The following is a 25122-nucleotide window of genomic DNA, read 5'->3' on the forward strand; positions in this document are numbered from 1 at the left end:
TTGGCCTCCTTGGGCAGAAAAAGGCAGATTTGCACGTCAAGGAAAACCATCATCACGCCCATTAGCAGGTTCAGCACAGCTGGAGGGGCATGGATTATCTCCACAGGCAGTTTGAAACTTGAGGCAGGGCTCTGCTCACCTCATTACGGCCAAGAGGAGGAGAGAAAACTCCATCTCTGGCAGAAAACCTCCAATGGCTGGAAGACCTGTGGGCTGAGACAATTTTGCGTGGCACCAAGCTAGATCTAATCTATTTGGACAAACCAATTAGTTGGCAGCTACTTGGTGCTCCAAGCGAGGATGTGCACAACAGAACCATCCTGGCCAGCCCTCCCCATCTGCAAGAGGCTCTGGGGCAGCCGGAGGAGGTCTGGCCAGCACAGAGAAGAACATAAGCAGAGAGCCTGCCCAGACCAGGCTTCCCATATGCTGCAGGGCTCAAAGTATCCCTGAACCAGGGGATGAAGGAAATATTGGTCAGCAAACTTGACCCTGAGCTCCCTGGGAACAAGCCAGGGATCGACTGCTCCTGTTAGAAGTGAAAAGGTCACTGTCTGAACTGCCATCAGTGCTGGGCATCTCAAGGCTGTCCAGGAGGGGAAGGGAAATAAAGCAAATCCAAGTATTTGTGCTCTATACAGATGGACCCTCACCAGCGCTGATGCCCTTCAGCACTTTGCCAGAGCACAGAGACAGGAGCAAATACGGTCCCCGGCACAGGGGGCTGACAGCTGCCACCAGGTCACTCCTCAGCCACGCTGAGCAACCAGAGTTCATCATTCTCATGCAATAAGGCAGAATTTCCAGCTTTTGGCTCATGCTGGTAGTTGCTGCCTGCACAGCCACCAGTTTGCCATTTATTTGTTAGATGCTGCTGCAGGTGAGCGGCTGTACGGGAATGACATCCAGTCACAGCCATGCTCAGAACAGGGGACAGCAGTTAACACCTCCTGCCAAAAGCACCTACTAAAGCCCCCAAACATCGCTCACAGCTCCGTGCACCTCCGGTTATGACCAGCAGACCCCAGAATGCTTCCAGACATCCCCACCAGAGTCCCCTCTTCTCTCCACATGGCCAGCATCACCTCTTCGCAGACACACAGCCTGACATTTAGCGATCCTAAGATGTTCACAGCTTGACTGTGCTCATGTGCCCGCAATGTGGATCCCCACCGCTCCGCGCTGCTCCTCCAGCCTCTTGCCCACACACTTTGCAAGCAAGGACCTTGTGTTGCCTTGCAGGTCACAGAAACAGATGCCACGACCTGACTCATGGGTGCTCCCCAGCCGCCCTCCTGCTTGTAGATGAGAGCTGTATACGGCGGGCGCTACACAGCATCCACGCGTCTTGTATTAAGTGCATGAAGAGCTAGCTTACTTTATCAGGTTTGCTTAAATATTTTTAGGAAACTGCTTTGAATGATCATAAACAGTGCACGGAAGGCAAAGTGAGAGCTGCTGCTTGTGCTCTCATAATGTGCAAAAGTCTAGCTGGAGACTCAATAAAAGGAATTACTGGTTTAATGGGAATTGTGGTGACTTACTGCAAGGAGACGCTGTACAGCTGACTGTGCTGGGGGATCAGACGCATTAACCAATGCTGGAAAGATGCCCAAGCCCTCTCCATTAGCCAGCCCACTCCTCCCCATTACAGAAGGTTACTGAGCCCATCAGCTCACACCGTCTGCAGCAAACCACCGATATTCGGGAGAGGGAATTCCCTCTGGCTGCTGAAGCATCTCGTCTCTGCCCTGTGAAATGCTGCTCAGCATTTGCTGAGCTCGAGGCCATAGAAAACATCGCTTCCCTTTTCTAGTGCTTGAATTTGCCAGGGATGTGCTGGCAGCCTGCCAGGCTGGTAATGAAACCTGCCAAGACACCAGTATCAGCCGGGGCACAGGGGCTGCCAGGGCTTGCCCGACTCACATGGAGGGTCTTCAGAACGCTGGTACCTGCTCTGCTCCTCTGCTCCAGGAGAGGTGATGATGATGACGGAACAAGCAAGTACATTTGGATGGTCTCAGAGCAGATGTGTTGGGAGGTAAGTGGTGGATTTCATCCCACAGGCTGGTGGAGATGGAAGATGTTCTCCCTTTTCTGGCTCCACGGGGGCTGGAAGCTGTGGAAATCCTGCACAGGCTGGATGAAGCTGATCTCTCTTTATTCCTGAAAAACTCTGGAGGAAGACTAAAGGAAAGACTAAAGACTAAAGGAAGACTAAAGCCGCAGGAGAGGCTTCGAGCAATGTCCATGCTCTCTCCACGCTCCCACCACCTCCATCCCTCACTCCTGGGCAAGGCAGCAGCATCTTTGCACCTCATCACAGATGGGTTGGGTTTAAAAAAAAAAAAAAATGAAGCCTAGAGCACAGAATTTGCATATAATACTGTGTTAAAATACCACCTTGAGGCTGCGAAGTTACATTTTGGATTGGGAAATGCCAAGTTGAGGCTGCTCACAGCCATTGCTGTACCCAGTGGTACCTTGCATTTTTCCAAAGGATCCTTCAGTGAACAGGACAGACACCAGCTCAGAATGAAAGTTGTGCAGAAAACAGAGATTTCCTAACAGTCCCAAACTGAGTTGTGCACCCTAAGTGGCACCAATTAATGCACAGAGATATATACATCATTAACTGATCTAACACCCTCCATGGGACATTACTCCCCAGGCTTCTGTTACAGGCACTCCACGTTTTTTCCAAAAGCATCTGACACCCGTGACAGGAGGACACAGCGAAGGGCAGGACAGTCCCATGCTTCAGCCTGACCTGACAAGAGCTTCTCTGCTTCCTTACAGAGGGTGGCACTGAGGTCCAGGGGGACACAGGACCTCGTGTAACCCAATAGGTCACCCAGCACCTGGCAGAAGACCTGCAAAAATCACGTTTCCTTCCAATCAATTGTTTCACATGACACTGTGTAGCTACATCTTTCATTCTCCATGTTTTATTTTTACAGAGAAAATAAGAATATGCAGCATAACAAGAAATCACTAGTGATCAGCATCTTCAGCGTTGTGCACACCAGACCAAGATGTGCCCTGGGAAACGCATCTTCCCTCTGGGTAGGACATCGGTGTTGCTAGCGCTGCAATTTGCTCTGACGTGCACATTTCATCCATCAAGAAGGAACTGGAACAGAGGAATCTGAGTTATTATCTCTCATAATGATATGGGAGATGCTTGATGGTCTCTGTACAGCTGCCGAGCTCTCACTGGGCGTGTGCTGCTGGCAGGACTCTGCTGAGGATACGTCCATGCAGGCTCTTGCTGGGCACAAAGGCAGGAGATACGGCCCTAAACAGGAGACGTGAGCCTGAACTGTTCCCGATGTGCAATTTACATCATCCCCCTTCAACTGTGACAACAGTGGGTCAGCAGGGATGAAACGGATCCAAGTCAAAATGCATCACTTGCATGCTCTTCCCTAGCTAAGCATTATGAGACAGCTTCTCCCCAAACCCTGCTAAACCTTTAGTCTTCCTCCAGAGTTTTTCAGGAATAAAGAGAGATCAGTTTCATCCAGCCTGTGCAGGATTTCCACAGCTTCCACCCCCCATGGAGCCAGAAAAGGGAGAACATCTTCCATCTCCACCAGCCTGTGGGATGAAATCCACCACTTACCTCCCAACACATCTGCTCTGAGACCATCCAAACGTACTTGCTTGTTCTGTCATCATCCCCGTGCTCATCCTAAGCACCAAGCACAGCTCTCCTGCTCCCAGGCAGGCATGAGATGGTCTTCAGCAGTTCCCCCTCTGCTGTCCTCCTGGCCAAGGGGGTCCCAGGCATTTTCACCGCTTCACCTCAGTTACAGATGTATTGTACCCTCTCCACAGGCGGTCTCAGCACAGTTTCAGGCTCTTCTTTAAGCAGCAATATCCAGGGACCGCAGGTGTCCTGTCCAGGGCTTGGAGTTGTCCTTCAGCTTGGCAGAGGCTCGAGGTCTCTCACACCTGCCAGCCCAGGAGCTGGGTAAGGCCTGGGACAGCTAAGAGGAGCTTCAGCACAGGTGCAGAGGCCACTAGCACTAATCCTCAAGACCTTGAGCACCATCTCCTGGTCATTCCTGGATTCAGTGGCAACCTAACCTCCTGCTTCCTCCATTTCACTGTAACCGCAAAGCCTGGGGGACAAACCCTGTGTGCAACCGAGGAAGAGGGGAGCACTCCTTGACACGTGCAACACTTCAACAGGGTCGTGTGCTTGCTGCCACACACACGAAAAAAATGCCATGCAGAACATCAGCTCCACCAATCCCCTCTCCTGGGGTCACCACTCGCTGTTCACTTCTTTTCTCCCAGCTGTATGAGGAACAACAAACTGTCACTGGCACAACCACCTTGGCACACTCCGGTGTGGCCATCTCTGCCTGGTGGCTGTGAGCAGCCAGTGCAAGATGCTGCTGGAAAACTCCAATCTGTTCATCTCCTGCACGCCCGTGTCTCTGGGCAGTGTGATAACACAGGCGCTGCTCGCTGCGGGGCCTCAGGCTGCGGGATGCGGCGGGGATCACCGCTCCGAATGTAAATAACCCAGTGGCAGGGTTCAACCTTTTGGCATGAGGGAAAGGAAGATAAATGCTACCGGTCCCCTCAGAGCCACAGGAACCCTGCATCTATCTAATTGCACTTCATAATGGATTCAGCAAACCATTAATTATCAGATTATATTTTAGGAAACTGCGGATAAAAAAATCTTTATGAAATGTAGCCTTAAAGGGGTCAGTGCGCTGCAGTGAAGCTGTTGCATTGTGCTGGTACTGGAGAAGCAAAACTTTACAGTAAGTATATGAACACACGGTACAAAGCAATGCTCTGTGCGCCATGGGGACCGGCTGCGTGCAGGCACAGCAGCTTTTGCACACTCAGACAGAAATACCCACATTAGTGCCAACCCATCTATACCGTGACGAGGGGCCCTGGCACGCAGGCACAGCTCCTTCTTCCTCCTCAGAGGCAGCAGCTTTGGCATCTCCTCAGTGAGACAGAGAAGGGTGGGAGACCTCAGGGCTGCTTGCTTGCAAGGATGATGTGTGTGCCCAGACTTGCCCATGACCCTCCTTCGTAAGGGACAGGCACAGCAAAAACGTGGATGGGATCAGATCTGTGCTACGCAAGGTGATTCATAAACAGCTCCGGAGCCATTTAGCACAACTCCCGAGAAGCCTCTGCTCGAGCAGATGCCCCAGTGTCAGCTCTGCACTGGGGACTCTTCTGGCTGGCACAACAGGCAGCACAACCGTACAGGATAGAGCAACAGAAGAAACAGAGCAGCCCTTACCCTGCAGGGCAGCAGACGCCTGCAAGCAAATCGCTGATTCAACCATAAAAATCTCCACCCCAGTTTCTCAGGGCAGTTTTATCTTTGGTTTCACATACCCAAGCCACCCCAGCTGCGTCCTGCACCAGTCTCCTCCCCTCTGCTCTGTTCACATCGGTGGAGGAACACACGTGAACACACCCAGTTCTCATCTTTTCCTCTGCTTCTTCTCTTGAGCTGGGAGAGATGGGTGGTCCAGCTCACCTGAGCTGGCAGCTGCTGGATGCAGCGAGACTTCCCAGGCCCTTGTAAATGTCTCCAGACCTCTCCTGTCCTTGGCTACGCTGTGCTTGCTGCGTGACACTTCCTCTGCAGTGCCGCATACCCGGGGCTGTTTTCCCAAAGCAGCCCTGACTCTCCCTCCTGGAGAAGCACAATGCGGCACAGGTTCTGAATGAGTCTAGTGGATGCCAGGGGCCATGCACGGGCACCCATCACTCATTCTCACTTGGTTTCTTCACAAATCAGAGTGACTTTGTCATCAAACAAGTCCTCCATGGTCACTGCCACCAGCTCGGAGCCAGCTTGGCTCACTTGGGATTCAGGCAATGTCACAAAGATTTGGGAGCCAGTGAGTTGGGCCTCATCAAAAGAGATGATGTGCTCTGCTGCTCCTTGCTCCGATGTCTGAATCACCTGCACGGAAGACGACCTGAGAGTCAGACACTTACAGCACCACCTTCCCCACGATCACTTTGCTACTCACATCTTTCCCAGCCCCAGCTCTAGTAATAACATTTAGCTTCACACCAGAGGTCTGCAATTACAATAGGTGTGAGACTAATGGGAAAAACCAAACCACACACACCAATGATGCAGAGGAGAAGACAGGAGAGTAATTTAAATATTTCTCTCCGCAAAATTGCTATAATTTAGCTCCACAAGCAGTTGTAGACAATAAATGCTATGTGATTATCCACTGGAGGAATGCCAGTCCAGGGAATCTTGCACACTGCCTCCCTCATCCAAGGAGCTGTTCTCCACCAATGGCTGAGATCTGGGGCCAAGCCCAGCATTTGGCCTCCAACAAAACAGCTAAATCTCATGGGGTGTGTTACCTGTGTTTTAACAGCCTCTGAGTAACTAGGCACCTCCGCACACATTGTCAGTTCCTCTTCCTTGGCTCCTGAAAACCAGGACTGATCTGCTTCCCCTCCAGCGAGCCCACCTTGCGCTAGCACAGAAATCCCAGAGCATGGTGGGCTGGGGGCCTCGCACCTTGGACCTCTCTAAGAAGGGGGAACTGGGGAGAAGAGGGAGTGATGGGAGCCACAGGGTGGATTTGGGAATAATAAAGAGGGTTGGAGAGGAAGGATGGACAAACACCCATGGGGGCTGCAGCACAGAGGAGTCTTTACCTGCACAATCTGAGCCGTGGTGGCTTGGGAGAAGATCACCTTGGGGTGCTCAGCACTGCAGTGCCCCTCCAGCTCACCCTGGGAGGGGAAGAGCTCCCCGCAGAGCTCACAGGTGAAGGTGTTCTCCATCTGCTTGAAGTGCTGGCTGGTGACATGGTTCTGCAGGGCCCCCGGGACAGGGAAGGAGGCCGAGCAGTACAAGCAGCAAAACGGCTGGGAGCCTGTGGGGAAAAGTGCTGCCCTGAGCCTGGGCTTCAGCCTGCCCACTTGCCAAAGGCTCCTTGACGTGCTCTCCCCAAGCCCAGGTCCCTCTCTGATCTTTCTGGTGCTAAACTCTTTTTTTTTTCCAGTCTCCCACTAGCTCTGTCCTCCACAAACCCCAATGCTCAGGGTTCAGTTCCTCATTTCTCTGTGCTGATGTCTCCACATCCGTACTTAGCTCTCTGCTGTAATGAGCAAATCCAGATCCCTCCTTGACTCCAGTGGACCCAGACGCTTAACAAACACGTCCCAGCTTCACCAAAACCAGTGCTTTTACAGTTCAGCCATATTTTCTGTTTCCTCGCACTCTGCTTCCATATTATGTCCACCTTCACTCTCCCACTTACAGCTCAGACATCACTCGCTGACATGAGTCGTCACTGCTCACAAGGTAACATGAAAAGCAGCAAACCTGACAGACCTGAGTGCCTGCACTTCACATGGACCTGCAGCAGAGCCAGCGTGGGGAAGAGCTCCTTGCATGTCTCACACTCGTGGAACTTCACATCTGCAAACGAGGCCAAGAATAGAAAAGTGTGCACCCAAGGTCTTCTACAGGAGACTTGCCAGACCTGAGCTCTGTTAGTGTTTCAGCAACACCACACATGCACAGAGACAGGAGCATCATCTTGGGAGATATGGCAGGAAAAGGAGAGGCCAAGAGCAAGCGAGCTGCAAGACGCTGAGATGAGACTTGCCAGAAGATACTGCTACAGGACACAAAGAATCTGCTGTGATTTGCAGGTAAACAGTGTGGGAACAGCAGGACATGCGGTTCCAGCTAAAGGGTCTTGGACAGGTTATACAGAAGTGTGTTTTTTATGAGTATTAGGAGTGATAGCCCAGGCCAGTGAGAATGATATCTCAGGTCAGAAAACTGAATGTATGATATGTGAATGTTGGATATGGGCATGTGAATGAGTGGGTTGGGACGCCGCCCAAAATACATGCATGGGAACGTGACTGAAAACAGTCACAACATGAGTGTGGTGTGTTTGGAATAACATTTTTTGAAAAAACGTCCTGTCTAACCTCTTGGTCCAGGCCTGTATCTGTAAACCTATAAATTGAGAACTGTTATTAAAAGTCAGCTCAGCCTGGCTCAGCTCTCGCTGCTAACAAGAACTCTGTGTCTGTGTGTCTCTGTCTGTATCTGTATGTGTCGTTCCTCATCGCCGCAAAACAGGATGTGCAGCCTTGTCCTATTAGAGTTATTACATCTCTTCCGACAGTCACCACATGTTTTTGTTCACTAATGAATGGGCCGTTACCTGTGTGCTCTGCCTTGACGTGCTTTCGGTGAGCAGCCGTGCTGGAGAACGTTTTGTCACAGGAGCTGCATTGCAGGGAGGAGAACCTGGAGGAGCGGTGGTTCTGAGCTGCAAAGACATCAGGGTGGTGGGTCCGGTTGTGATACCATAACCCTGACAACTGCTGCAATGATAAGGATCAAATCATAGTTACAATTCAAAGCTGTTCCAGGGGTATCAAGACAGCAAGAGACTGAGTGGAAAGCAACAGGAACAGTGGGGCTGTGCTCAGCAGGTACAACACCTGCCCATCCTCGCACAGGACAAGAGGCAACACCTCACTTCTGTTTCTTCATTGCCCCGAAGAGCTGAATGCTGCCGACTCCCTCATCCTCATCTCACTCGCTGCCCACCCCCTTTTGCACTGAATTTCTGTTCCCTTGCAGGAATGTGCTCCCACGCACACTCCCACTGAGTATTTCTATTCCTACGCTTCTTGGCAGATAGAAACTTAAGTCAAAGAGACTCCTGAGGGTCCAGACAGGCAGGTATGGAGCTCTTTGAAGCCATGGCCCATCTCTCTCCATGGACTTGCCTTTTCCCTACAGACTCTGCCTCCTCTTGTTGTCCCAAAAACAGGGTTCTGCGAGCCGGTGTGCAAAAAAGCCAAATTGTAGCACACAGAGACATATAATGAGCAACATTCAGCTAAAGGACACTTTATCCAACAGTCTCAAGATATGTATTAAAGCAAGACCCAACTAATTGTGCGGGCTTCAAAATGTCTAAAGCTGCAAAGTCAGTCTCTCTGATCACGCATTTTGCAAGTCACCCTTATCTTTGTCAGACTGACCTAAAACTGAAAAGATTGACTTATCTTTAGGTTAGCAATTGCAGACAGGAGTCATCATTTTAAGTGGTAATGACAAAACTCTGTGCAATTTTTCCTTCTGCTGACCACAAACTGCTCCACTCAGTGCACATGGCCAGGAGACATCCTGGTACAAAAGCGGGCAATGGCAACCTCCAGCACGAGACCAAATCCTTGCTCACCTGGTAAGCTTTGTCACAGATGTCACAGCTGAAGGGCTTTCCTCCAACATGGGTCACCATGTGTCGCTCCAGGAGCGATGGGGCGCTGAAGACTTTGGAGCAGGTGGGGCAGGGGTGGTACTCCCGGGAGTGGGCTTCGTGGATGTGCTTGCGGTGCTCCTGGAGGGTGGCAAAGCTCATCCGGCACTTCTTGCAGTCATAGGGATCTTCGATATCTGCCACCCAGAAACGCAACAAAAACCACAGAGCACAAAGAAATCAGAGAAAAAGATAAAAGAATTAAGAGGAGAATTCACAGAGGAAGAAAGAAAAGGGAAAGAATCACTTGTTACTCCCCCAGATGAAAACAAGCACTGCAATTTTGGCTTTGCATACAGATGTTGTTGCTGCTCCTGTTCACATCCAGCTTGCCGTGGTGGGTTCCGAGCAGCTTATGGTTTGCTGGCAACCAGCCCTACCGTTTTCTCTGGGATAACCCTACTCATAGCACCAAACCACTAAAGAGTCTTGCTTTTCTTGGGAGGGAAAAATCCCCCCAGGAGACACCCAGCCAGCCTGCAGGCAGCAGTAACACCCACAGAAGCCTCCGCTGGCACAGATGTCTCTGCCATGATCCCGCACAGGCTGTGCCTTGCAGGATGGGCTGCCCGGGCCAGGGAGGCTGCTGGCCACACTCACTGTGGAAGGTCCGGAGGTGGATGGAGAGCCCGTTGGCCTGGCGAAAGCCTTTCCCACACTCTCGGCAGACATACGGCTTGTCCCCTGTGTGAGTCCGGACGTGGCGCGACAGCTCGATGGACTGCGCGAAGACAGCGTCGCAGTACTGGCAGGCGTACATCTTCCCTGCGGGGACACCCAGGGTGAGAGCCTGCACCTAACGGGACAGGAGCTCTGCCTGGAATACACCCCATTTCGGAGGGACAGGGGAGAGATCGCGAACCAGACAGGCTTTCCTGGAGTAGCCGGAGCATCTCAGTGCAGGGTCAAAAAGGTCCTAGAGGTGCTGGAGAAAACCACACCTGCACAGGGAGTATTAAATTACTACAGACCTCAAGTATTTGGAGGTACTACACAATTCTGGAGGTACTACATTTTGGCATGTCTCATGTTCAGAATTAACTGTACAGTTGCAGCATGTTTACGCCTCGGTACTGGAAAGGGCTGGGTGCAGGAGCGGGAGAAGCACTGGCATGAAAATCTATGAGGAATTCAGCCACAGGGAGGGACAGGAGAAAGCAGGTTAACCAGATGATGTGTCACAGCAGTCTAGATGTGAGGGGACAGAGAGGAGCTACTCAGGAGAAAAATCAAGGAAGGCGGAGGAAAAGGAAGATTCCATTAATGGAGAGCAAACGGGTAACTGGCTCACTAATTGGAGGACCTGGAGAAGGGGATGGGTGAAAGGCAGAGAGGGAAACTGCATGGAAAACCATGGGGGTGAAGGAGATCTGGGAGCAGCCCCCTGCCCGGGGCTCCCCAAAAGGATGGGGAAGCTGCCCGGAGGCAGATGGAGGAACAGGGCACGGGGTGATGGATGGAGCAAGCCAAGCCCATGGCCGGCTCCCACGGGGACGGCTCACCCTCAGCGTGCTTCTTCTTGGTGTGGTAGGCCAGGGCCGAGGCCTGCATGAAGGTCATCAGGCAGTGCTTGCACGTGAAGGGCCGGTCCCCCGTGTGCAGCCGCAGGTGGTTCTTCAGCGTGGAGTTGGCTGCAAACTTGGCTCCGCACTCCTCACAGGAGAAGGGCTTCTCGTCGAAGTGCTCCGTCAGCTTGTGGTACTGCATCCCTGGGGAGGCAGGCAGGACACCGAGGTGACAGCGGGGGCACCCAGTGCCAGCCCTGCCTGACCCCACTGCAGAGACACCGCTCCACCCAGCCCGGAGGTCCACAAGGATATCGTGAGGCAAAGAGACTCGACTCATCTCCCTTGTCCTGCTAAACCAGCTGCAGAACTGGAACAGCTTGACTATTTTTGGAGGCTTTTAAATTTGCCAGTAGCCCCACTTTTCCTTGATGAGCCATGTGGAAAACCAATTAGGGAAGAACTAATCAGAAAGCAGTTGTGCTCAGTGGGGCAGGAGAAATGAGCTGAGCTGGGTTTCTCACACACAGTGCTCACAGGGCTGCAGGGAGGAGGAGGAGATTTCAGATTATCACTTTATTGTATTGTCCAGACTTCTGTACCCCTACTCCCACCAACCCTACCTGAGGCATGAGCAAACTCTCGGCCACAGATATCGCATGCCACAGGGAGCCGCTTCTTCTTCTTCTTGGCTGTCCCCACCACCCCGTGGACCTCCAGCTGATGTTTCTCCAGCTCCTTCTTTGTTGACTTGACCTCGCTGCACTCCTTACACTGGATTTGCTTTCCTCTGGCCACCCGACAACGTTTCATGTGCACCTTCAGACGGCAGTAGAAGTGGAAGGTCTTATCACAGGCTTTGCAGACAAAATTCTTCTTGGAAGAAGCTTTTTCCTGGGGTTCCTTTGGTTCCTTGGCACCGACACCTCCTGCCTTGTCCTCATCTTTGTCCAGAGCTTCAACTTGGGATTCACTGTTCACCTTCCACTTCCTGATCCCAGGTTTCTCTCCATTTCTCTCAGTCAAGAGACCTACGGAAATAGCAATTCCTGTTCCAGTGGTGACTGGAGGGACTGGGCACCAGCCCCTCGGTCTCCCTGCACAGCAAGAACTGACACACGTCGGACATGCTGTCCCATCACAACAGTGGCACTGGCTCTGCTCAAAAGTGGCTGTGGCCATGCAGGGAACAATGCATGGAAAAGTGGTTCTTGAGTTCACCACACACCAGGGGCTGGATTAGATGGCAAGAGCCAGGGCCAGATTTTCCAAAAAGACTGTTCCTCAAGCAGTACAAACTGTTGCTTCCAAGCACCTGTCTCCTGCTCAGACACGTGAAGTTACAGCTGTGCTTAAATGCTTGAAGATCTGAGCCTCAGGTCTGATACTGTCTACATTTGCCACAGAGAGTGGATATCCAGTCATTAATTACAAGAAATCTCAGGAACACTTCCCCAGTGCAAACTCTTTGAAAGGGAACAGATAATCTCACTACGACCCTTTTGAGTTTTCTGGTTAGGGCCCTGAGGTATTTTAGATCGCTCATTACATCCATTTCTTACAAAGTCTAATGCTTTTCTGAGCCCTGTAACACCATCATCTCAAAAAGCACAAGCTGGAAAATACACCCAGGATCTCAATCTACAAAAAAGACCCACAGGGAATGCACGTATGGAAGAAATCAAAATACAAACAGATATATTTGGCTTCTTTGCTATAATGAGAACCATGCAACTGTGTGGCCATGGAAACCAGTGCAGACTTCTCCTTTTGCCAATGCACAGGAAATTCAGCCTATGCTTGCAGAACTTAATTTCTGCCTTCCTCACTATGGGAAGAGCTCAACAAAGCATCCTACCTGCACGGCGGTACTGCCCTGGATTTCCAGCCAACTAGAAACAAGGTGACACATTCCAATAGACTTGGAAATCTCAAGATGTCAAGTGGTGACCCATCAACCTCTAACACATCAAAGGAGAAAACCAAATTGGTTTCCAGTTTGTTGTGCTCTGTCAGGATAGCAATTCATGCCTTTCACCTCTAAGGTCTCTTCCCACATCCCTAAAACCATCACTGTCAGGTTTTTTGACCCAAGTGAAGAAGTACCTTTAAATCTCCCAGAAATGCTGAATGTCAGAAAGGGTCATCTTGCTGGGCAGGAGGAATGTGGACAAAGATACAAGCACTAAAGAAACCAGGACTGGAAAGGTCTAGAAGTTGTGTCATGGCAGCAGGGGTGTAACCTGAGTCAGACAAAGTGGAGTTTTGCCACAGACTCCAGTGCACCAAGAGCTGGCTCATGGTCCTCCTGCTCTCATGCCTGTGAAAATGTTGTTCAGGATTACAAACATTTAGCCTAAAGCTGTAAGCACAAGCCTGTAACGGTATCAAGGCAAGGGGAGCTCTCAACTTCAGTCCATTTCATGGGGAAATGCATAAAGGGGCTTCAGGAACAGCTCTCCATCTTCAGGGGGATGCTACTACTCCCAGAGATCAGTTTTGAAAGAAAGCTGAAGCAGCTCACGTGAAATCAATGGCCAGGTACCTACAGCCTGTAGTCTCATGTAATATCTACACCCTGGGTGGCAGGAGGAACCTTCCCTGATGGTGGAATATACTCTCAAAAGGCTTTCAAAGTCTGACTACCATGAGACGGCAGAATGGCAGACATGCGGAACTGCATGACGCAAAGCTGATGTGGCAGCAAGGTCAGGTGTCAGATGCTGAACCTGCAGGTTTCTTCAACAGCATCAAGGACCACGGGTTGGCTGCTGCCTGAGGAGAGGAAAGGACATGTGGCACTGTCACGTCAGGGCAGGAATTCCTTTCCTCTTGGCAGCCAGGACGTCTCTCAGAACCTCTCCTATGGGTGAAGACGACATTTCATACCTCGCTCGAGCAGCAGACAACACCCAGCCAGCTTACATCCCTGGAGACGCAGGAAGCCTGAAGGCGAACCCAAGTGCTCTCCTGAGAAATGAGACCAGACTGAAGAAGCGATTGCACATCAAGTTCGAGAGGCAGGAACTTAGCGCATCAGAACCAAACTGCCTTGGCCATGCCCCTGGCTGAGCCCCCTGGGAGCAGACAGAGCCCGACGGCAAACACGCACCACAAAGGGCCCAGACATGAATTCCTGACCACAGGGTCCTCTAGGACCCTGGACTTTGCATCACTTTCCATTCTCTGGTGGCAAAGACATGCAGCACTGGAAGAAAAACCCTGTTTTTAATTAAGGTGTATTTCATACCAAGTTCTCTTTCTCTTTTGTAAGTGGTTTGCCAAGTCTGTAATCCTGGTGGCTGCTCTACCTCCCTGCAGTTCATGATAAATATTATACTCCAGAAGCAGAAGATCTCTTGGGTGTGGGACCATCCTGTCTCAAACTTCCTCAGCTTAAGCTGGAAGAAAATTCCACCCCTTTGCATCTGGAAGGTCATTCCGATGGTTGCTGACATGCATGGTGGCTTTTAAAGCATAACCTTTATAGCGCAGAATGGCATTTTGCTTGCAAACCTGACAGTTTAACAATTCTGGGGGCTGACCCAGTCCAAAGTTAGATGCTAACAGTCTTTTTTAAACACAAGACTATGCAGAGGAAAAGCCTTTTTGCTGGAGTTCTTGACACATTTCCGACATCTGAAAGTGAGGCATATCTTGACAAACGTGATCTCACAAGAAGTGACTGTACAGAGACCTGGAAAGCAGCTGGACAGAGGGTATGGAGTTGGCTGGAAGAGTCACATATCATCCTTGCAAGTGCTTGGACTACAGAAGGGACCCAAGGAGAAGCCAACAGATTTCATATTGCACCTCCGAAGAAACCAACCCATTACTTTGATAGTGCTGAGTGTGGGGGGATGGATGCAGGCAGTTTCCTCCATAGGGATGCCTGGTGCTTTTCAAGTGGCTCTGCTCACCTGAATTAAGTATCGGATTTTTTTTTTTTTTTTTTTTTTGGTGGTAGAGATGTAAAAACTATTGCTTTCAAGTGGAAATGCAAACTCGACACATCTCCATGCAGCACATATGTTCCTCCAAAATGTAAGATCTCCTCCGTTTCAAGTGGAAGCTCACATCCCTCAAACATGAGGCCCGCAGTTATCATTTGTACCTCATGCCAAGAGCTACACAGCTATTGATCCATAAAGCCACCTGCAACATTTAGGGTTGGTAAGCAGCGATATCAGAGTGGAGAAGACTGGCTTAGAAAGTAAGATATGGAAGTTAAGTGTAAAGATCTGTACAGTGCCAAAAAGGGGCTGGTAACTGGCAGTCCTCCTCTGGACACTTCACACGAAATGTATGTTTTTGCAAGTAAACACCATTTTTCCAGGGCTCTTGTTTTTGATGTTGCTTCTTGCTTGATTTCATCTCAACCTTGGCTTGAAGCCCTGCAAAGACACTTAGTAACAGCAGTCTGCTCTCTTTGATATTGGTGCCAGAGAAGCCGGCATCTGCCAGGGCAATCCAGCCGACTCCACAGGTGGGCACTGCAAGGTGCCCAGGAGCTATGGTGGGCTGCACGTTCACAGGCACGTGCAATTTTTGTGGGCTTACCTCCTCCAGAGTCATCGGGGCATCAGCCCTGGCACATTCCACGGTCAGACAGGGTCAGGGGAAGTGGGCCAAGTGTTTGCAGCATCAGATGGAGACAGGGAAGGAATGGCAGATAAGAAGGTATTCTCTTTTCTCTGAAAATCCTCATCAGAGCCGTGACCAGGTGAAAAAGCCAACTGGACTGGTGGCAGCTCTTGGTGGAGTTAGGAGAGAGTACCTAGATCTGAACCAGGCATAAAAACTGGATCTACAGTGTAGGACATTTCTCAGGGAGACCACTAAGGCCACTGAGTCAAGAAAGGGGAGCAGAGCATGTGCCATCACCCTCCGAGCCCTCCAGCCAGGACAGGGATCCAGGGCCTCAGTTTCTCCCACAAGCTCACTGCTCCGAGTCACCCAGCCTCATCTGCCGCCCCAACAACATTTCCTCGTGACTCAAGAACACAGGGAAAGTAACGAATCCAGAGTGCAGAGAGTGACCGAGGGGCACGTCACCCCCTTCCCGGCCCATGGGGAAGCTTCGCCTGTCACTGTCAAACATAAAATTATGCTCAGTGCCAAAGCCAGATCATGGCCCTGACCCAAATTTTCAGACGAAGCAATTAAACATCCTACCCCTAAAAAAGACAAGACATTAATAACATGCTGCTTACTGTAGCTACCTAACAATCTGCTAATATTTCCGCACTGCACCATAAGCCAAGCAGCTCTGGCACCATGAGTAAATAGGGATGGATTGAGCTGAACCGGTGCCTGTGCTTGGATAAAAATCACGCTGTGCATATCCCAGTGGACTCCACAGCCCAAAGAATCTCTACTTGGATGCACTGGGAAGCACAATGCCATAAAAATGTAAGCAAGCAAACAGAATAAACAAGTCGCATTTGCATCCTTTTCAAGAGAATGCAAACCTGCAGTTAGCTTCCTGGCCCTCTGTTTTCTGTTTCATTAAAGCACCGAACTCTGTTAAGCATTCTTCCTTAGAATGATGGATGCAGAGATACAATTTGCTCAGCTGGAAAGCATCCCACCGCTCAGGGCAGGGTCTCACACATCATTATTGCTATGCATTTGTTTCTGGAGTTTACCAAATTGCGATCTGCATATGCTTTGTTCATACCTTTTCCAAACTAGTACAGTCTATAACGTCCCCCTGCTGCTGTGGGACCCTCCCAGGGGATCATTTGCTCTGTGAAGGGTATCCACAGCAAGACCAAAGCACAGTGAGAAAACAAACTCACAAACTAGTCTGGGACTACAAAATGCACCATCATGGTCATCTGTGCACAAGGCCGGTGCATTCCGACGTGACCTTTTCACAACCAGCCTGTGCAGTACCCACACATACACAAAGTTAAGGGATTGTAATACAAATCCAAGTGCATACAGGTCCAACAGTACGGGAAGAGCCAAAGAAATCCCACTGGTTAAGGATTAAAATTCTGAAAAATAACCTAATATAGACACAAATTATATAACTAAATTGCTTAAATTCCTCCAGAGCAAGGGTTGGGATGGAGAAATGCAAATGCAGCTAAGGAACACAAGTCTGGGGTCAGTTACCATCTCCACAACCCTCATAACGTACAAACCTTTAAGCTGGTGTGTTTTACCAGCAGGAGAAATGCCCACTCCAGTGCTGGGATCCAGAGCTCACCCCTGTGAATGCTCCTGCAAGTACAACCCCAGCATTTGGCCAGCGGATTGTTCCGTGGAATGACCTCAGGCCACCAGGACAGCGAGGTCTGCTGCCACTCAAACCGCCCAGGACTCCCATAACCGTGTGTAAAAGACTCCGAAGGACAAAAGCCTCTGCTTTTCTTACCTACGTGCCCCAGCTCCTGCATCACTGGTTGCAGGTCTGGGAAGGACTCGTGGACGTTGCACAGCAGCTGACAGATCTTGATGGCTGGGACAGACTTCTCCTGGGCTGTACTCAGAGCCGCTTTCAAGGAGGCCTCTGAACTTTCCTTCTGAGCAGAAACACTCAGGAGCTGGAGAATTAAGAAGAAGGAAACAACACATGACAGAGATTTTGGGCTGTAAAAGGTCGAGATGTTCTGGCAGTGAGGGCACGTCCGCTTTGTTTCATCTCTACTGCTGGGAAGCTGCTTTGAGAAACCAGAAAAGAAATCCTTTTCCATACAGGTCTTTGCCTCTCCACTGATGTATGGGCATGAGCTGAGAGAATTTCAGGATTAAAAAAAAGTCACAACAAATTAAATTCTCAGACTTTCTGGTTTGGTATTAGCTCATTTAAAACCACCTTTCCATGGAAAAAGCAGTTCCTCCATGCCTTACAGCGTTACAAGCTTACCTAACTCATAAACTTGTGTATCATACACAACTCTCTTGGGCCATTTCTCTCCGTTCCAAACCCAAACCCGCTTCAGCCAGCCACCGCAAGGAGAACCAAGCCGAGGATCTGTGCATGCCCATCCGTACCTCACCCTTCCAGATCGCCAACAGCAGCCAACTAAAGCAGAAACAAGCAACCACAGACTGCTTGGTGGAAAAGGCCAGCACGTTACTAACACAGTCCATTTTCTTTGTCAAGGGCAAAACAGACAAGGCACTCAGGGACACTACCCAGTCATGGCACCCTCAGTGCATTGTCTAGGAGTGTTTCATTTTCATATGTCCTGGAACAGCCAAACAAATGGAAATCCATCCCCTGGCAGCTCTGCTTCCTCTAGGACTTCAGCACCCTTGCAGAGCTGAAACAGTTTTTCTTTGTTTGAATACCTATATTTCACTGAGAATCTCACTGGTAATTTATTTTACCTAAAATCTCCTGTAGAATTTTTATAAAACACTGAACACGCTGTCTCTTCAGCAGAGGGGCACCTACAACTTCGGAAGGCTTCCGCAGCCTAAGTCATGTCTCTTATTTTCAGAGCACGCTCAGCCCTGTCCACCCCGTGAGCCCCGAACCGCGCGGGCTCCAGGAGCGTCCCCTCGTACCTCCTGCACCGCTGCTGCGAGACCCGCCTCCCCTGGCGCCAGGCCCTGCAGGTCCGTTCTCTGCCGGATGGCCTCCGAGATCAGCTTGCTGTGCCGCAGGATGATCTCAATGGCTGTGCTCTCACTGGTGGCCACTGAAGAGGAAAATAAAAAGGTACTTCAAAACACACAACTCAAGGAGAACCTGAAGGCCTTAGCTTTGCTTAGCTTTGTCCAGTCCGCTCCTGAAGCTGAGCTGTTAGCAGCAGGAGTGACTTCTCCAGGGCTCAGGAAACAGCGAAAAGCGGCAAAAAGCTTTGGTTACACTCATTGTAGCACTGACGTCCAGCATAAAACCCCTCACTTCCCACTACCTCTCCAACTTTGGGTGAGAAGATCAGGTTTTCCAAAGCACATTGCTGAAAGAGGCGCTGACAACCTCGAAAGGCTGGCATGATTCTCCCAAGACTCAGGATTTCTTCCTTACCCCAATTATAGACATCCCGTTCTGACTTTTGTGGAGAAACAGGCGTTTCTAAGCACAATTTGCCCCATCCATGGAGAGCCACATAAAAGGCGGCTGGATATATCACGCACCAGAAGTGCTGGTTTCTCAGGGCTGAGCAGGAAAGGGGTGGAGGAGTTCGGACAGGGACAGCTGTCCCACATCTGCCTGCAGGCAGGTCGGTGCCACATGGGCAGGTGACCCCAGCTCTGTGTCCCCAGGACCAGCAGAGCCAGGCTCTGCACAGCCTCAACATCACCAACCTCAGCACTCCTCACACTGCCATGTAACGGTTTTACATTAAAAGAGGGGAGATTCAGACTAGATATAAGAAATCTTTGCCCCTGAGGGTGGTGAGAGCCTGGCCCAGGTTGCCCAGAGAGGCGGTGGATGAACCATCCCTGGAGACATCCCAGGCCGGGCTGGACGGGGCTCTGAGCAACCTGAGCTGGTGCAGATGTCCCTGCTCATGGCAGGGGGTTGAACTAGATGACCATTGAACATCCTTTCAACCCAAACTATTCTATGATTCTGTCAACTTTGGCAACAATGTTGGGGGAAAAGCACAGTTTAGGTTTTCAAGTAGGAAAACCCAAAGGCAGAGGCCGAGGCTCTGTGGAGGACACACACAGGCTCCCCTGCGCTGTCAGCCTGATCAGCCTCCCGCTGGTTTTCAGCACAGGACAGCAGTTAGCTCTCAAGCAGTTTGTTCATTAAAAAACCCAGAGCCACAAGCAAAGCAGCCACACTTGCAGAAAGTGCAATTCCAACCAATTGACTGTTTCACCGAGGACACGGGTGTTGAGACCCGTTGGAGAGAAGAGGTTCCTGGTCAGGGAGAGGGTGAGGAGTCAGAAAGCAACTCTCCCCAGCAGCAAGAGAAGCTCAAGGGAGGGTGTAGGGGACACCAAGGACATTACCTGCTTGGAAGAAGACCCCTGCTCCGGGTTGTTTGCGGATCTCCTCCATGAGCAGGTTCAGCGGTGCAGGCTCCCGCACAGCCAGCAGCAGCTGCCAGACGGCCGAGACCGACAGGGACCGCTCCTCCAGCGCCGCCGACACCAGGGAGGCGAAACCGCCCGCCTCACGCTTCACAACCTGCTCCATCGCCTTGGAAAGACACACAGCGAGGTGCTAACGAGGGATCCCCCCTCCACCTCCACGTTTAGCCAAGACCGTGGCTCACCCCAGCCCCAGCCTCCCCTTGCTCCAGCCCTGTAGACCCGGCTCACGGCTGCAACTCAGGTGGTGACCACCTGGCAGCCCAGCCCTTCACCCAAACACATCAGACACCTCGACTCACTCCAAAGCTGAACACCTCTCCTCAGTGCCCAAATCAGCCACTCCTACTTGCCAGCCTTCAGCTTCATATATGTTACCTGCTTCGCTCCCGCTATGGGATACTAAGGAACCATTAAACCAAGTCCTGCTGGAGACCTGCCCCAAACCACGGCATGATGGAGTAAATCAAGTCCTCGGGACTCAATAGAGATCCCAAATGGGGAATAAAGCTCATTACTTGCTTGCACACACAGGATTCTGCTTACCTCTCTCTCCGCAGGAGCCAGGCCCTGTGCAGCAGAGATGCCCTGCAGCAGCACCGGTTTGTCTGTGAGCAGCTCCACTAAGTTTTCTCGGTATCGCCTCAACAGTTTGGTTCCATAATCCTCTGGGCTACATTTGGCTGAATGCAAGGGAATGAAAATAAGAACAGCTCAGCTTGCAGCACCTTCCCAAAGAGCTCGCGAGGGAACCAAAACCAGCAGGGCAGGCAGTCCCTGGGTCACTAACACAGCCTTGGGCTCAGGACACCTGGATTCGCCTTCAAGCAGAGGATGAACATGACGAAGCGAAGCTTCTCCAAATCAAAGACAACACAGAATGCTTTCTGCCCAGACGTGCCCACAGAAATAGATCCCTGGCACCCAAATGTCTTCCAAGTCCCAGTCCTGGTCTGAGCCCAGAAGAAAGTCTCAGTTTTCAGCCATGTTCAGCAGGTAAACATGTGGCCCTATCTGTGAAGACAACACCTCGAGATGTTTATCAGCCTCTTCTGGTGTCCTGGAATCAAGGAGACTCCATTACTGACTCTTAATTGTAGTTTCATTGAAAGAAGTCTGTAAGCGAGAGACTTTGAGCCACTCCACCAAGGAGCTCTGCAACACGCTCCATCTCAGCGGTGGATGACTATCAAACATACTAACACTTTACAAACACCCAGACGGTCCAAGGTCCTCATTCCTTCCTCCTCCCATATCTAATTCCAAGCTGGGTCTGCTGAGGTTTGCCCTCTGAGAAACAATGAGTCCAGAGTAACCCCACAACCCTTTAAAGACACCCCAGCATCAGGACATAATGGACTAATTCAAGAAAGAGGAACAGTGTTTATTCAGGATAATGAAGACACTTGGGCAAAATACACCATGTACCAAAAGCAATATATGATTGTACTTGTCGCCAGATTAGTTCATAAATAAAACTGGAATTTTCCAAATAGATTAATCTAAAAAAGGATTTTTTTCACTGTTGGAGTTAATAAATTAGAGAAGATGCATAGTTATACTTTTGTAGGAGAAACCAAACCAAAAAACTGTAGTTCATCCAAGACACCTGTGTGTATTTTTTGTTTGTATGCTTAGGTCTTTTAATCATTTTGGTTCAGTACCAAACAGAACAATCTATTATTCGCACAGCATTACTTGAGAGAAAAGCAGCTAAATATACACAGCTTGGCAAAAAGAAAATACAGTCTCCGGGACCCAGAAGACATACAGTGCCAGACAAGGAGAGAAAGCTCTCCAGCGTGGTGAAGGAGGCACTGGCAGGCTGTGGGACTAATCAATGGAAGATTTTGAGCTAATGTGAAAAACTCCCTGGTTAAAGACTTCTTGGAGACATGAGTCAACTCCCTGGTGAAGCTGAGGGAATGTCATTAAGCACCTGAGCTCCATTGGGTTTAGGTGTGACTTGGATGTGCCCCACATGGATCAGGGGATGGTTTACAATAAAGATATTTTCCCCCTACTCCCAACAGAATGTTTCTGATCTAATTACGCAAATTTAAGTTGTCATGAACACACTCTCAGTCTTGCTGCCGTATCAAGGTGGGTTTCACAACCAGAGCGTGCCCTGCAGCGAGACACTGTCCCTTCTGCTCGCAGGACAGCACAGGACTTCAAAGCCACCAGTGGCTCAAATCATTCCCTCCCTCTTCATTTCCACCACAAGAAATATTTGTGCTTCTATTAGTTCAAGCTGCAATTTGAGTAGATTCAGCTCTATGTAATTAAGGAATGCTCCTCCTCAGAATGGGTATTACCACTAGATAATTAACCATGTTGGGAGTCTGGTGTTTCAAGAAAGCAATCGTGCTTAACAAATGACAAAGCAAACTGCCTGTCGGGAATGTTTGTTACAGAGGAAATTATCAGCATTATGAGCACAGTTTTGCTTTCTATTAAACACTCATTTACATTTCACTGCATGTTAATTTAGTTTTTAATTTTTAAGTGACTTCAGAGCTGGTGAAATTTTCTTCTCTATCTGAACTGCTCAGGGGTGTGCCTAAGCCCACCCAAACTTGGAAGGCTGTCCCACCATCAAAAAATGAAGGTTCGAGAGTCTCTGAACAACCACAGGCAGGTAATAAACAACACAACCACGACCACAATGTGCAGAGACGCTACCTGGGTTTAGAAGAGGAGCACAGCCTGACTAAATTTTCCTACAATCTCTCAGTGACAAGGAAATCACAAAGACAGCAACCAGGTAAGACACCGTCTGTATTTAACGTCCAGACATCTACAACTTCGGGGAAGTTTTAGATATTTGCTTTCAAAGCCAGCAAGTACCATGACTTAAGTCACCTATAGACCAGAGTTGTTAAACATGTCTTCAACTATGAAGTGTTTATTATGTGAAAATGGTTCTATTTGTTATGGAGACACATGCTGCTGCTTTTACGAGACTGAAAACCAAAAGTAATTTGGCACTGGAGGGAACAGTTTCCTGTTTTCCAGATATGACATCCTAGTTTCTACCCTACCAGTGTCAAATTCAAGGAAGGAGCCCAACCCTGCTCATCTCATTGCAAAGCAGGGGCCTTCTTGCTGGCACAGTCCTCCTGTCCCAGTGCTCCCAGACCAGTTTTGTCTGCGTAAAATGGCCATCCCACTGCCTTACATGTAAGTTAGATTATAAGAGCACACTGAAGTCCAGACACATCCAAACCTCCTGGCAATTCCATGAACCGAGTCCCCGGGTGTCTGCGGTTGGGTGTACCCATACCTTTGCCATCAGAGATGTTTGCTGTTGTCATCAAATTGTCTAGCAGAAGGTGCAGACCAGGGAATGATGCTTTCACAGCCCCTAGAAGTTTGACCAAACTTTCTGCTTTCAGGGTTTTCTCTTCGTCCACCTTCCTGAGCAGATTGTCCATGGCTTCCCTCTGAGAGCCTCCTTCACAGCAATCCAAAACCACCTGCGACAAAGCAAGAACCTGTTTGTGAGAGCTTCCTACAAACTCCTGGAGTTGAACAGAGATCAGAGAAACACTAAGAGTATCACAGCGCACAGTACTGCAATAAATCCATATTCGCTGCGCCAGCTGATTAGATGATCAGGGTGCTATAGGAATATCTAAACATGTGCCAGGAACATCTGACACGTGTCACCTTGAAAACTGCCCTGGTGGGTTCTTCCAACAAGTCTAGCTCGTGGAAGTGGCTAACGAGCAAAAACACTTTTGCAAAGGGAACAACAACAAAAAAGACTGTAAGACAGGATTTAAAACAATATGTCATTTAATATTTTAGCAAATACTTTTTAAATTGACAGTCTTTTTTCCCTTGTCTGCCCGATTTTTCTGCTTATCACTGAAAAACAAGGATGGAGAGGAAAAAGAAATCATTATTTAAATAAGCATCCTATTAATTGAATGACTATTTCTATGACAAGGCCACACGAGGCATCTCTTATGTGAGATGCAACCACTGTAGCTTGGAAAAGCTCTAGTCCGCTGGGTTAATACCTACGAGGCTCCTACAAGGGAAGCCAGTTGACAAGCATAGGTTGACGTCCCTTCTGCAACCATTGTGCTGAGCATCTGAAATGTAGAACGGGCAGAAACTCTGCAGGTCACCTGCCCAGTTCCCTGATGTCGTAGGCACTACACTGCAGAGTCCCATTAATAAAATTATTAAGATCTGTCCTAAAACTAGTTACATTTTTGCTCCCTTTCCCCCAGTTGGAAAGCTCTTCCACAGTCTCATTCCCCTGTTGATTCTTCTCATTTTCAGCTTAGATTTATTCATGGCCAGTGTATACCCATTTGTTCATGTGCCAACATTATCTTTTAGCTTAAAAAGCTCCTCTAAACTCTCTGAGGTGTTTACCCCATCTTTCCTCTCCAATTTCTTTATAACAGCACGATCATGTTCCCTCTCAGTCTTCTTTTCACTCATCGAAATAAGGCAGCTCCTCTCGTAAAACAGCTTTTCCATTCCCCTGATCCCACAGCTGCAGATCTGTCTCTGCTTCGATACAAATCGGCCTTTTTTGAACAAGACTGGAACTGCACACAGAAATTTCGGATGAGGTCTTAATTCTTAGTTCTCGTTCTTTCATCTACATGCACGTCCTTCACTTTGTACTATCACGTCATTCAGTTCTCACTACTTAGTTCTGCAGTCATGAAACTCTTCTTTTGCAGATCCTCCTCTGTGTGGACAAAACATTCCGGCTTTGCTCATTGACAAGTTTTACTAAGCATGCTTTGATATTTTGGTGTCAATAACATTAGTGTTAATATTAAGTGCCAAGAATCCCACCAGCAACCTTGCTCCAAGCTGTCAGTCCTGCCTCCAGCACAATCTGTAGTTATCTCCAATAAGACACAACCCATTTTAATACCACCACTTCATCTAGTTTAACAGTTTCCTCGCACGAAATTCAAATGCTTCGCTCAAGTCCAAATTGAGGCAGAAAAACCCATTTTTATCTCATCAAATAAAGATTCCAGGTCAGGCAGAAACAATTTACTTGAACACCCTTTGCTGCATTTTATCCCATTTTCTCGTTCATACACAGTGCTTGAGGTACATGCGTCCTCCAGCCTGTCCCAACACACGTTCCTGTGCACCCAGAGCTGGCTGCCTGCATCCCTGCTCCCTCTCCCACATCTGTCCCCGTCACCAATTATAGGAACCGCTTTCAACTTGGAAAATACAGCAACACACGTCGCTGTCACCCTCGCAGCCACGTGTCAGCTCCTCCAGTCTGCCGAGGG

The 25122-nt window shown here is 49.5% G+C and overlaps 1 protein-coding gene across 4 annotated transcripts in view; it reads right to left on the minus strand.

Annotated features, from left to right (window-relative positions):
• Window positions 1-3621: 3621 nt before the first annotated feature.
• ZBTB40 (zinc finger and BTB domain containing 40) overlaps window positions 3622-25122 on the minus strand; it is a 44151-nt gene continuing 22650 nt past the window's right edge. For 2 of the 4 annotated variants that reach the window (XM_065650189.1, XM_065650188.1), the window contains exons 6-18: window positions 23124-23316; window positions 20384-20520; window positions 19757-19946; window positions 18353-18486; window positions 17214-17382; window positions 11452-11859; window positions 10826-11032; window positions 9924-10088; window positions 9246-9460; window positions 8214-8376; window positions 7364-7450; window positions 6682-6902; window positions 3622-5959 (exon numbers count right to left, since the gene is read on the minus strand). In XM_065650189.1, coding sequence (XP_065506261.1) covers window positions 5768-5959; window positions 6682-6902; window positions 7364-7450; window positions 8214-8376; window positions 9246-9460; window positions 9924-10088; window positions 10826-11032; window positions 11452-11859; window positions 17214-17382; window positions 18353-18486; window positions 19757-19946; window positions 20384-20520; window positions 23124-23316 — 2481 coding nt within the window. In that variant the 3' untranslated portion in view covers window positions 3622-5767. Of the gene's footprint in view, window positions 5960-6681; window positions 6903-7363; window positions 7451-8213; window positions 8377-9245; window positions 9461-9923; window positions 10089-10825; window positions 11033-11451; window positions 11860-17213; window positions 17383-18352; window positions 18487-19756; window positions 19947-20383; window positions 20521-23123; window positions 23317-25122 lie in introns of those variants that run through there. The other 2 variants (XM_065650190.1, XM_065650191.1) reach the window with 2 other exon arrangements.

The sequence above is a fragment of the Caloenas nicobarica genome, chromosome 22, assembly GCF_036013445.1.
Source record: "Caloenas nicobarica isolate bCalNic1 chromosome 22, bCalNic1.hap1, whole genome shotgun sequence".
NCBI classification, from domain to species: domain Eukaryota; kingdom Metazoa; phylum Chordata; class Aves; order Columbiformes; family Columbidae; genus Caloenas; species Caloenas nicobarica.